The sequence below is a fragment of the Megalops cyprinoides genome, chromosome 19, assembly GCF_013368585.1.
Source record: "Megalops cyprinoides isolate fMegCyp1 chromosome 19, fMegCyp1.pri, whole genome shotgun sequence".
Classification (NCBI taxonomy): Eukaryota; Metazoa; Chordata; class Actinopteri; order Elopiformes; family Megalopidae; genus Megalops; species Megalops cyprinoides.
Genome location: NC_050601.1, coordinates 3,423,283 through 3,435,152, shown reverse-complemented (window position 1 = coordinate 3,435,152; position 11,870 = coordinate 3,423,283). Strand labels below are relative to the sequence as shown.

At 43.7% G+C, this 11,870-nt stretch overlaps 1 protein-coding gene across 1 annotated transcript; it reads right to left on the bottom strand.

Moving 5' to 3' along the window:
- Positions 1-2,655: 2,655 nt before the first annotated feature.
- LOC118794124 (transcription factor Sox-9-B-like) lies at positions 2,656-5,509 on the bottom strand. Its single transcript, XM_036552288.1, has 3 exons — positions 4,691-5,509; positions 3,967-4,211; positions 2,656-3,453 (listed from the first exon to the last, which is right to left on the bottom strand). The coding sequence occupies exons 1-3, from the start codon at positions 5,125-5,127 to the stop codon at positions 2,663-2,665; spliced, it is 1,473 nt and encodes a 490-aa protein (XP_036408181.1). The 5' UTR covers positions 5,128-5,509; the 3' UTR covers positions 2,656-2,662.
- Between the last annotated feature and the right edge of the window lie 6,361 nt (positions 5,510-11,870).

Genomic DNA, 11,870 nt, shown 5'->3' with positions numbered 1-11,870 from the left:
GACCGTGAATCCTCTCATTAAACCGTCCTGTGAGGTCATGGTCTGAACACCTGGTTTAAACCTGGTTTAGATTAACTCAGCCAAACCACAGGCTGTGTTTCAAATGTTCTCTAGCGTTTTATGGTCATGCCTTCATCTCTGCCCAGTCTGAAAATTGTTAACAAAGAGGGTGAGCAGCCATTAAATAGGTATGGCTGGCTTCAGATGTTCACCGATGAAATTGTCTGAAAGAGCTGATAAAGACCATCCTAATACTTCACTGTTCTTGTTTATCTCCATTTTTGTATCATTGGGCGTATTACAACTTATCAGTATGTGGGCTTTTTAATCTAACTTTTGTCACATATTTAGGTTTATTATCATCATATCACATGAATCACAATCAATACATTACTTTGGCCAGCAAGAGACTGAAGTGGGTTAATATCATCAAAATGATTTAAGTGTTTAGCCTTTCTCTAGGTTGCTGAACATTTGTCAGTACAATCTAAAGGTACTGATGCGAAAACTCAAAAACATTCTTAAAAGTGAATTTCATGGTCAGAAAATGAGGTCCTCCAACTTAAAAGGTCTGTGTTCTCCCTCACTGAACTCTTATGACATGTATCTAATGCAGTGAAAGCCATAGAAAGTTCCAGAAAAGCCTCTGATCCCTGCCGAACACACACACACACACAAACCTCTAAGCCTGCTTTTTTTCATCTAACAACTCAAACCCCAAAGAAAGTGTCACTTGAAAGACCTCCATGAAGTGGACCTTTGGAGCAGGGATTCAGTGTATTAGACAAACACTTCATCGGACATGTGGCCTCTTTGGAAATTAAGGCATAGATATTCCAGGAAAAAAAAGACTTGCCAATCCTACTGGAAGTGGAGATTCTCATCGTACTACGCATTCTGAATCTTCTTTTTTTCATGGATGGCCATATGTTTGTATATCACGAAACGGAAAATATAATATAATATATATTTCACCCTCCTGTCATTTTCCAAAGGTCAGGAAATGGCAGAAAACAAACACACAAAATTATTTTTCAATACATTTTCTTTTTATTGCAAACAATATAATACAAAAGCTTCTTTAAAGACAAATTTTCACCTAAGAAAACAAGGATTTGTTCAGCTGCATTAGAAAGCTGTCAATGTCAGAACTAAAATATGTAATACAAAGAAAGAAAACTTTTTTTAAATAAAAAAGTATGCTGGTAGAATCTTATCAATACAGCCACAGCTTCAAATAAACATTGTCCATCTTTGTTAGAATGAAAAAAAAAAACTTCCAGTTTTTTGTTTCTTTTTAAAATTTATATCAAGTCTTGTCATAATTAAAAGTAATCTGTACACAACTAGACAACCGAAAAAGAACAAATAAACATTTAAAATGCGAAACATTTACAAACGATAAATAAATGAGATGGTTACAATCTGTACCTTTCTGATGAAAACCTGCCCGTGTAATATATCACTTTATATTCAAAAGGTAACTTTAAAATCGTTTAATTAGTTGTATACTGCTGAATTAAAGAATAAAAATGTAAATAATAATCACTTTCAAATAAAATTAATGCTAACAAATAAATTAAAGGGGTTAAAACTGGAAAGATTGCATCAGGGGAACGAAAGACTACACTGACTTTAGTTGAGACCTGCAGAGGGACCCTGGTGTCAAAGGTCACTTCCTGTGACTGTTGAGAAAATGGCATCGAGCAGGAGGCAAAAATCTGGGCCGTGGCCTCTACACGTTGTGTGGTGCTAACTGCGGTGGCGTGTGCATGCGGTTACCACTATGTCAACTACTGTCACTCTATAGGCACTGATGGCACAAAGGCAGTATTGTATCTTCACACCAAGCAAAAGCAGAACTCGACTACATCTCTAGTGATGCCCTGGGACACATAGACGTCCACCCCCCCTACCCCACCCCACCCCACCCCACCCTACCCCTCAAAAAAAAAAAAAAACAGAACAAAAACACACCATTCCAGTGATCTCTTGAGCTACTTTAAGAAAGCTCAAGAAAATTCAGGCCCTTTCATAGTTGACTGTCACATGTTAAAGGACAGGGGGGGAGAAATGGTTTCCTGCCAGCCTTTCTACATTTTCGTACCATTCTGGTAAGATATACAGAGAGCAGCTCTGCACTGCAAAATTAAAGGAGAAGGAAATCTTTACCCTCTTAACTGTACAAAAATATGTTAGAGAGAAAAACAGCCATAAAGGACTTCACTTGCTGCTGATTTTGAAAAAAATAAGAGCTTTTTTCTACAAATATGTATAAATCCCCCAAAATAATAAATGGCAAAAAAGTCATAAAACATACACAGTACATACTAAAATATTTATAACTGATACGTCCTCACAGAGGATTCTTCTGTTCAAAAATTGTTTTCTTTTTTCTCTTTTAATCATATCTAAAAAATATATATATAATCGCAACTCCAAGCACACAGAAGGCACGGTTGTGAGCCATTCGGATATGTTCAGTACTTTTAAGTCCAGCGGTTCACATTTGTCTGTTGGTGGTGCGGTTTTGTGGAATGGTGGTGCTCCGGGTGCGAGAGTCTGAGCGAGATGGTTTCTGTGGGAACAGTCTCTGCTGCGTGGGAGGGCTTTGGCGGCAACCCCACCCCCCCACTGCACACCCCCCCCCCCCCCCCCCCCTTCAAGGCCGAGAGAGTTGGGTGTACACAGGCTGCTGCTCCCAGTGCTGGGGACTGTGGGTCGTCTGGGGGACGGAGGCCACCCCGGTGGTGTCGGCGATGGGGCTGTACATGGGCCTCTGGCTGGGGCCCATGTAGGCGAAGGTGGAGTAGAGGCCGGAGCCCTGGCCGGCCGCGTGGCTGTAGTAGGAGCCGGCGCCGCCCTGGTGGTCGGAGTAGTCATACTGGGAGCGTGTGATGCTGGGGTAGGAGGTGGCACTGTAGTGCTGCAGGCTGAAGGAGCCGTAGCTGACGTGCTGAGGGGAACTCTGCTGCTCGCTGTAGTGGCTGGGGCTCAGCTGCTCTGTCTTGATGTGGGGGGGTCTCTGCTGGCCGGGGGCTGGCTCCCCACCCAGGGCGGTCAGGGTCTGCTGCTGCTGTTGCTGCTGCTGCTGCTGCTGCTTGGGCATCCAGCCGTGCCCGCCGGCGCCCGCCGCCTGGGTCACCGAGGTGCTGCTGACACCATAGCTGCCGGTGTAGGCCACCTGGCCTCCCGGCACGTGGGCCGGGTTGGGGACGGGAGCGCCGGGGTGCCCGTGGGGGGGCAGGTACTGGTCGAACTCGTTGACGTCGAAGCCCTCGATGTTGGAGATGACGTCGCTGCTCAGCTCCCCGATGTCCACGTCCCGGAAGTCAATGTTGAGCTGCCTGCCTGTCCCCTCTAGGGGGCGCCCCTCGCGCTTCAGGTCCACTTTGCCGGAGGGCACTTCTGTTTTGGGGGTGGTTGGAGGGGTGGGGGGGCCCTGGGACTGACCTGTGGAGAGGCGAGAGGAGACATAAAGAAAAAAAAAATGAGTTAACTGAAGTGCAGACACAGAGTAATCGATGCAAAGTCAGAACTAATAAAGATATTCTTTGAAATTAGGAAGGCAGAGATAAGCTTTATGAGGTTCCCTCCGGCAGGGAATGGTGCCATTATATAACATGTTCACGAGAGGTTTTCGTAAGGAAGAGATAAGTTGGCAAAGTAAAGACAGGTGGTGTATTTGCATTATAGCTAGTAAAATTCTTAATGATTAACAGGTGCCTTTGCGGCGCAGTTCAAACGTTTTCCCGAACGGGTAAGAGTTTCGGAACGAAAAAAAAAAACAAAAAAACCGAGATCACATCAAAAATGCATACTTTGGAACTAATCATCATTAGTCTATCAGAGTTCAAAATGTCCTCACGCGCTGAGTGTGTGTAACAATGCACATTTTGTCCAAAATGAGAACCAATCAAATGGAAATACGCTTATATGATCACTGCAACTGGATACGTTTCTTACCTGAATGTTCTCCGGGGGAGTGCACCTCGCCCATACTGGAGGCGGGCGAGTCTGCCTGCAGCGCCTTGAAGATGGCATTCGGGGAGATGTGGGTTTGCTCGTTCTCCTCGGGCTCGCTCTGCCCGCTCTTCACGGATTTCCTCCGCCTCGGCTGGTACTTGTAGTCGGGGTGATCTTTTTTGTGCTGCACTCTCAGTCGCTCGGCCTCCTCGACGAAGGGACGCTTTTCTCCTTCGTTGAGCAATCTGAAATCGATTTAAAAGATGCCATGAATGCATTGCACGGGTCACACATTCTAGACATTATCAGAAAAAAGTTCTCCAGCCAATGTAAAAGGATCACGTTGCAAAAAATGTGGAGAACATGTCCGATTGTTCTTAGTGTTTCATTATTAATAGCTGAATATTAAATAAAAGTTGCTGCGTAACACTAAATTTAGTGTTGTACTATTAAAGGCTATGCACACCTACGGTAGAAGCCGTTTTTTTCATGAAACTTCATCGACAGTTTATTTTGGCGTCTTTCATTATGAAGTGGTGGTATTTTAGTTCACCCTTGTCAATGTCGCGTTTAGCTAGTCCACCCCACTTTTCTGTATATCTAAGGAATTTTGATATGAGTCATGATAGACTCATATCGTGATATTCATGTTGCACCAAAGTTTCACCACTACATAATGCTGGCAAATAGGCGGAGAAGCGAGGCGGGTGGAGACGTTGCCTACCTCCAGAGTTTCCCCAGAGTTTTGCTGAGCTCGGCATTGTGAAGGTGAGGGTACTGATCTGCCAACTTCCTCCGCGCGGCTTGTGCCCACACCATGAAGGCATTCATGGGTCTCTTGACGTGAGGTTTGTTTTTGCTGGATCCGTTCACCCTGACGGGCATGGGCACGAGGGTCCAGTCGTAGCCCTTCAGCACCTGGGAGACCGCATCCCGTATGCAGACGGGGAATTTGTCGTCCTCGTCTTTCTTGAAGTCGCCGTGCGCACCGTCCTTCCCCATCAGGCTGTTCTCGGACGGTCTCGTGTTCTCGGTGTCGGACCCAGATCCGGACGGACACGGAGACTCTGCAGAATCCTCCGACATGCTCGGGCTTGGGGCGTCAGAGAGACACTTCTCTTGTTCGTCTGACATTTTCAGAAATGGGTCGAGTAGATTCATGCGAAAACTTGAGATGAACAATTACAGGTGAAATGAATCAAATTTTAAGAATAAAAAAAATCGCCTCGCGACGCTAAAACGAAAATCCCTCCGTTATTCAATAATATTGCAAAAAAGAAATAATCAAACTATATCAAAAACGTTTTTTAAATGCAAAATAAGAGCTGCAGACTTTGCTGCAGCAAACAGCACTCAAAAAGTTTGAACACTTTCAAGTAATATTTCTTCAAAGCACACTTTCTGGAGAGCGGAGAGTAAACCGCAACTATACGCTGCAGTCTTGCAAGTAGTGCGACTCTTAAATAGCTGCTGTCGAATCGATTTGGTGTACTCTTGCATACGGAAAAGAGAGAACGTCCCGCTACTGTTGTAGTTCCAAAGAGTCTGGGAGTTTTGAAGAGTAAGCGCTGCTGTAGTCCGACTTTATAAGTAGTGAGCGAAACGAAGGATATTGGGCGAGAGAATTTGGGGGAGGAGACAGAATTTGATCCTTCTTTCCCCCCTCCTTCCCTTTCAACCAGCAAGGGCCCGAGGACTACTTTAAAATGTATCAGATAAGTATATTAGCTGGTTTTATTAAACTGATTAAAACGACTAGTGCCATACAAGGCACATGTGCATTTAATTTCATCGGTACAATTAGCGTTATTATTTTTTACGCAATCACATTAGTTATGATTTGCCGTAGTTTATGGAAGTTATGCAGTTTACATTCTCAGCCTTTTGCTTTTGGCAGCATTGCCATTTTTCTACCACTTTTCCATGTTGTGTGCTTAATGCCGTTATTGGTTGGCTTTCATTATTCAACGCGCCGTATCTCCAAGCCGAAAGAGGGGCGTATTAAATTAAGTGAAAGTTAAACATGGCAGCTCAAGTTTTATTTCATTTTCACGTTGCATAAAGAGCTACAAGCTTGTGGGTGCAAACAAATCACATCGCCGGACAACAGTTAGGGTTAATATCACCGAAATGAACACGGGCGGCAGTAGGAGCAGTAAGCGCAGAACTTTTCATGATAATTCGAATGATGAAGATTATTCGTTTGTAGTTATTGATACTGAACAGCTCTGTATAGTTTTTTTTTTTACATTCACATCATTCAGTTTTCATTTTCATGTATTCCTAGGCAGTGAAAACAAAAGGTAGGTTTTCTGAAAAAAAAAACGCAAATGTGTATTCCGAATGCGCAAGAGAACCTGCGTGTTATGTTTCAGTTTATAAATAAATATGTTGCTTGCTGCTTCCCGATGTGGTTTTCGTGACAGTCAATAGTAACGCAGTATGGCGTTACTATTTACTGCATTTGTTTTCTACAGAGGTTATCATACGCCTTGTATATTGTTGTCAATCTTATTTGAGTGTGTGAATTGACACGAGGAGAACACCTGTTTTCTTCGGGACAGAAGCGTTCGATAAGGGGCGATAAGGAAAAGTGAATGCCTTGCGAGTTCATAATAATCCACCGATAGGGGGCGACAACAGTCCAGAAACTCAAAGACGGACGATTCGTGCAATATGACAAGGGATTTTTTGAGGCGTACATAATCAGAACGAATGCGACTTCAGACGAGGCTGTGCATCTGACTAATTTCTGTACCCATGATATTTATTCGCTTGAAACAAAACAGTATTTAATTATGAAACACTATCTCTGAATGCCAGATGTATTTTTTTATTATGCCGTTTGCTCAGATGATGATTACTCAACCCTGAGCATAGTCAATGTTACATTGCATTTATGTATTATTGTTATTGTTATTATTATTATTATTGTGTGACCATGTCCTTTAATAATAATGGTACAATAAAGGTCATATGGAAAGGAATCAAATGAGGGAGAAGAGAACCAAATTCGCACGTAGTTTCTTCAACAGCAACGCTTAGTAACAGCTACTCCTAAACAGATTATTAATGACGTAAATCAACGGTGAAACTTCATTAGGAGTATGGCTATAGGATACTGGGGTAGGAAAAAACAAGCATTTCATGGAGTTGCTCCATTATATTATAAACATAAATGGAATTCCTGTATCACCCGGTATGTTTTGACACTTCAGGAGGGGTTATTGATCAGTTATAAATTATGATGACTGAATTTCTTTAAGTACAAATTGACCGTATTAGATACCTTGTTATGAGGCTCATCAACGTTATTTCACAGAGCATTAGTTACAAAGACAAATATCTAATATATAAATTTACTTACATATAAAATTTAAAAACAGATCCATATCGGAGAAAAATAAATCAAACCAGGCATTTTAATGGAAACATCAATAAAATGTTCAGTAGGCCTGATTATTGTGCTCATCGTCTCAGATGGGAAAGCGCCTCCAGATTCGGCCTCAAACCCTGATTAAGTGGCTTCTGCCTTTAAGTTTTGTGTTGTTTTTAAATGTTCTAATTACATGGACGTTTCAGGCCGGAATCAAAGGCATGACATTGTATCGTAATTTGTCGTAGTACTGTTTCAACAAACCGATAAAATTGAACGTGCCCTACCATCAGCTAATTTTTGAAAGCATTTGGCATTTGCCAGTTTTCATAAATAAGAGAACAAATCTTAATAACATTATTTATCTTCAGATTTATGCAAAGCTATTTAGAGTACGATGGCAAATACATCCAGGACACCGAGCGAGACATTTGTTATTGTTTTGGTTGTATTGAAATGGCTGAATGAAATGTATTATTAATCTTATTATTGTCAATAATAATAATAATAATAATAATAATAATAATAATAATAATAATAATATCGTTCTCGATTTACATTAAAAACTTGTGTCTTCCCTTCTGTCGAAACGTTTTTCTTCTTTGTTAAAACGTCTCCAGAGAGCCTAAGTGATTTGTGATTTATTATCAGAACAGCCCGTGGCCGTGTAAAATGAAGGTGCACTGCGGACATAATTGGTTACAGAGTCGAAACGAAACAAATTTGTCGCCAGCAGCACGGCGTACCTTGCTCGGGTGCTCTCCAGCACTTGTTAGTACGGTGACAATGGCCGCTTTGTTTCCTACAGGCGACTCTGTCACTGATCTGGGCATTAAACATTGGGAACCAAAACTGAATTAAAAACCTGGCTTCAGATTTGTTGTCCAAAACATCACGATCTTTCGCTTTTTGTAATAAATTCGAATTTGAAACGAAGGCGTCTTATGCTCTGCATCCACTGATACGAACGGAAACCCTGCAATTACCGTACTGTTCTATTTGTGATCTAAAAATAATTTTTAAATTAAAATTGACTTTTATCCTTTGCTTGCAGTTGTTTGTTTAGAGAAAAAACAAAACTTTCAAAAAAATACTTCAAGACAATGTTTTGTTACATCTTGGGAATTATTGTCGTTTCAACAGTCTCATAATGTGTGCCTGCTTGTGGTCGTTACTGCCAAAAAAGACTACAGGAATGAATTCAAGCTTAATAAATGATCTGTATGGCGGTATGTCTTACGTAAGAATATATACACAAACTAGTTGATGGTGAGTACTTTCATGTTCCCTAGTTCCCGTCCCGCTCGCTCGCTCAACGCTGAAGACCAGCTCCATATTACCTGCGCAGCCTCTATGTTTTTGCAGCCTCTCTCTAATGCATTTCATGTAACTGTTTATTTGGGTTAGTAATGTTGTGGAAATGTGATTTTCGGGATAATGTGGGCAGCATGTGTGCTTTCCTCGGCTACCTGAAGTCTTGCGTCTAATAGTTTGCAGATGTCTCTCTCTCTCTCTCTCTCTCTCTCTCTCTCTCTCTCTTTCTCTCTCTCTCTCTCCTGCCCCCCACCACCCTCGTCGCCCCCCCTTCGTAGAATTACTGAAAGCAGCACTTGATCAAGTGAGGACGTACACAGACGTCTGGAGCTTGTAAAATTGTTTGTTTGTGTTTTTGTCAAACCCACAAACTCAGGATCGGTCAGTAATACTATCTGCAGTTAGCCTTAATTAACGCCCTTTACATTAAAAAATAAAACTCAGGCGTCTTGATTTCTGTGTGCCCAGCCACCGGACGTTTATTTATTTTGCCTTGGCTTATTTAACATGTGGACGTTTTGACCGCACTCACTCTAAACACAAATATAAGTTCTTCGCCGATCAAGTTGCGAATGGATGATAGGATTTTTTAGCAACCGCCGCATTAAATCAATCGGAAACTCGCTTGCATTTGAGTCCGTAATTTATCTTATCCTATTGACAATCCTGCCTGCAGGTCTCGTCTGCTGTGTTAGCATTACAGCTGCTGGAATCTGATAAATTACAGCTGAATTATTACCTTGTCTGCCCGTAATCACTTAAGATAACCATGCGGCTGCTCGGGAAATTTATGTCGATAGGTCTAATGCGTTTTATATAACATTTAAGGATAAAGTCGTAAGAAAGTTGATATTCCCACTTGCTTGGTTAGTAATTTTGGCCATATACTAAAAATTTTCAATTCGCCGTTACTATTCAGAAGGAGTGTTTGAAAATTGAAGCATCTGTGTCTAATGTTCTATCAGGTATTCCAGGAACCGTACTGGATTCCTTAAAATCTTAATTACTCCAAAACTAGTCTGGTCCAATTTCATTTGCAGCGTTTTCGGTTTAGCTGCACAAAATAACACAACGGATACATTATAACACATGCGAAGACACGCGCTCACACACCTCACACAGGTGTGGTAGCACACAGGTAGGATTTATTTCCCACCTGGAGAGGATGCTTGGATTTTACACCTACACATCAGACCATCAGAGATAATGAATCCAGAAAAAGTCTCATGCTATGGGAACAGCATATGGTTAAAGCTTAGAAGCCATGTAGTTAGCCCCCATTCTCTCACAACCCCCTCGGAATCCACAAGGCAAAAATCCATGAGTGTTTTTTGCTCGTAGCGGAAATTTCTGACAAGGAAAACAGTCACCGCTATAAAAGATTGCTCAGGTCAGCCTGCCAGGTTCCGTCTTTCATGAATCAACAGCGAACGGGTTATGGTTAAAACACTCACCCTGTCATTCACAGAGGTTTCCTATTCTATAAAGGGCAAGAAAGCATGAAGATGCACAACTAGCATCCGTAGGCCGTAGGAGGCTTGCAGTCTCACCGTTGAGCTGCTTTGCCCTTTTCTTCACGTTAGCAGAATCGGCAGTTGAAGTAGAAAACTGAAACAAGCCAAAGGCTTAGAATTGCATTATCCTGATGACATTTTTGTCAAACTTAGTTGTTAAGAAAAGGATGTGTTGTAATGTCCTCTGCTGTACAGTAGCTTAAAGACCTAAAATTTGTGTTGCCGCTGATGCCACCACAGCTGTAGTCCTGCCTTGCATAAGGTCAGGTGAGTTCAGTTCAAAATATCTATGCACTAGGCATATAGAGATGCCTATGTGTCTTTAGTTGTATTTTATGAAGCCTTAACCTATGTAGGTAAGGATGGATCTCCCTTTTCCCAGGGTGCATTGGTAGCGCTGGAAAACCAAGGGCTTCATGAACCCCATGATGGGTGAAGCTGTCATGTCCTGACAGTCACTGAGTCCTACCAATCAAAAGGCTGTACTCTCCACAGCAAAAGAGTATGATTGGTGCAGATCACTGATAACATATGATAGCCCCTCCCACTGTGAGTCCCATGAAGCCTTAAGTCTCTCACCAGCACTAATAGAGTGTGAGGGCCTTTGAAAGATGGAGGGTTGAGTGACATCAATCTCCTATTGCTCTGCTGCCTGGGGTCAGCTCCCGATTGGCCGCAGGTGGGCCATGGGCGGAGCCCTGGGTGTGGGGGCTGCCACTCGCAGTCTCAGCAGCCGGCCTTGGGAAACTTCTCAGCTGGACTTCGAGCCGTCGCGTTAAAAATTCTGGGGGCAAACATTGGGAGCAAACTGCTAAATCACGTCCTCCACCCTGCCTTGCTCTCCCGCATTCCGGCGGCGACGTGTTTGAGTGGGGCATTTTCGGCGTGTGCGTGTCAGATGTTTCAGATCAAGCTACTTTAAAAAGAAAAGAAAGAAAAAAACTTCTCTGAGGTGAATATCCTGTGCTACCTGGACTCATGTAGAGGTACAAAACATCCCAGGATGTGCGCCGGTCCAGCTCTCATGGGGGGGGACATCCCAGCAGACCGCGTGTAATGAGAGCCTCGTCATGAGAGCAGTCATGTGACCTTCTCAGCTCTCTCTCGCACAGGGTCGGACGTGTGACGAGTTTCGGGCGACTCACCTGTTCCCCCCTCTCCTGAGCTGCAGTTTCCAACCCTGGGAGTGCCGGCTGGCTCGTTTGCTTAACCCCTGACCCCCGACCCCGATGTGGGCAGGGCAGGTGAGGGGAGCGGGGTGGCCAGGCGTGGGAACCGGGGCGAGGGTGCCGAGGGGGTGAAGCCACCTGCACCTCTTCAGGAGGCCGTGTGAACACCATTAGTGAAGCTCCGCCCCCCCTGCAGTAACTGCAAGCAGGCAGGCAGGCTCGTAAATCTGCCCTCCTTTTGTCAGGCCGTGACAGCCCCTATGTTACCCCCCCAAAGCCGAAAAACACCCCGCTCCCTCTCGCGCTGCCCTGCTGTGGTTATTTTATAGCGTGTCAGGATCCCCACGCTCAAGGTCCACAGCGCTCCTGATAAAAGCGGTCGCCGCGGCGATGGGAGGAGAGAGGCAGCAGCACTGGAGGCCGGGAGTGTACGGTGGGGGCATGTTTACCTGCACCGGTCCCCGGGTGTGAGGCAGAGAGGAATTCCCCCACTGAGAAAACCGAGGGGGTGAGGAGGAGAGTGAAGGGGGG

Excerpts from the sequence above, each read along its gene's own strand:
- LOC118794124 (XM_036552288.1), bottom strand. The coding sequence starts at position 5,127 with ATGAATCTACTCGACCCATTTCTGAAAATGTCAGACGAACAAGAGAAG. Across the intron at positions 4,212-4,690 it reads ACTCTGGGGAAACTCTGGAG|ATTGCTCAACGAAGGAGAAA; the intron begins GTAGGCAACGTC and ends AATCGATTTCAG. Across the intron at positions 3,454-3,966 it reads CTCCCCCGGAGAACATTCAG|GTCAGTCCCAGGGCCCCCCC; the intron begins GTAAGAAACGTA and ends GCCTCTCCACAG.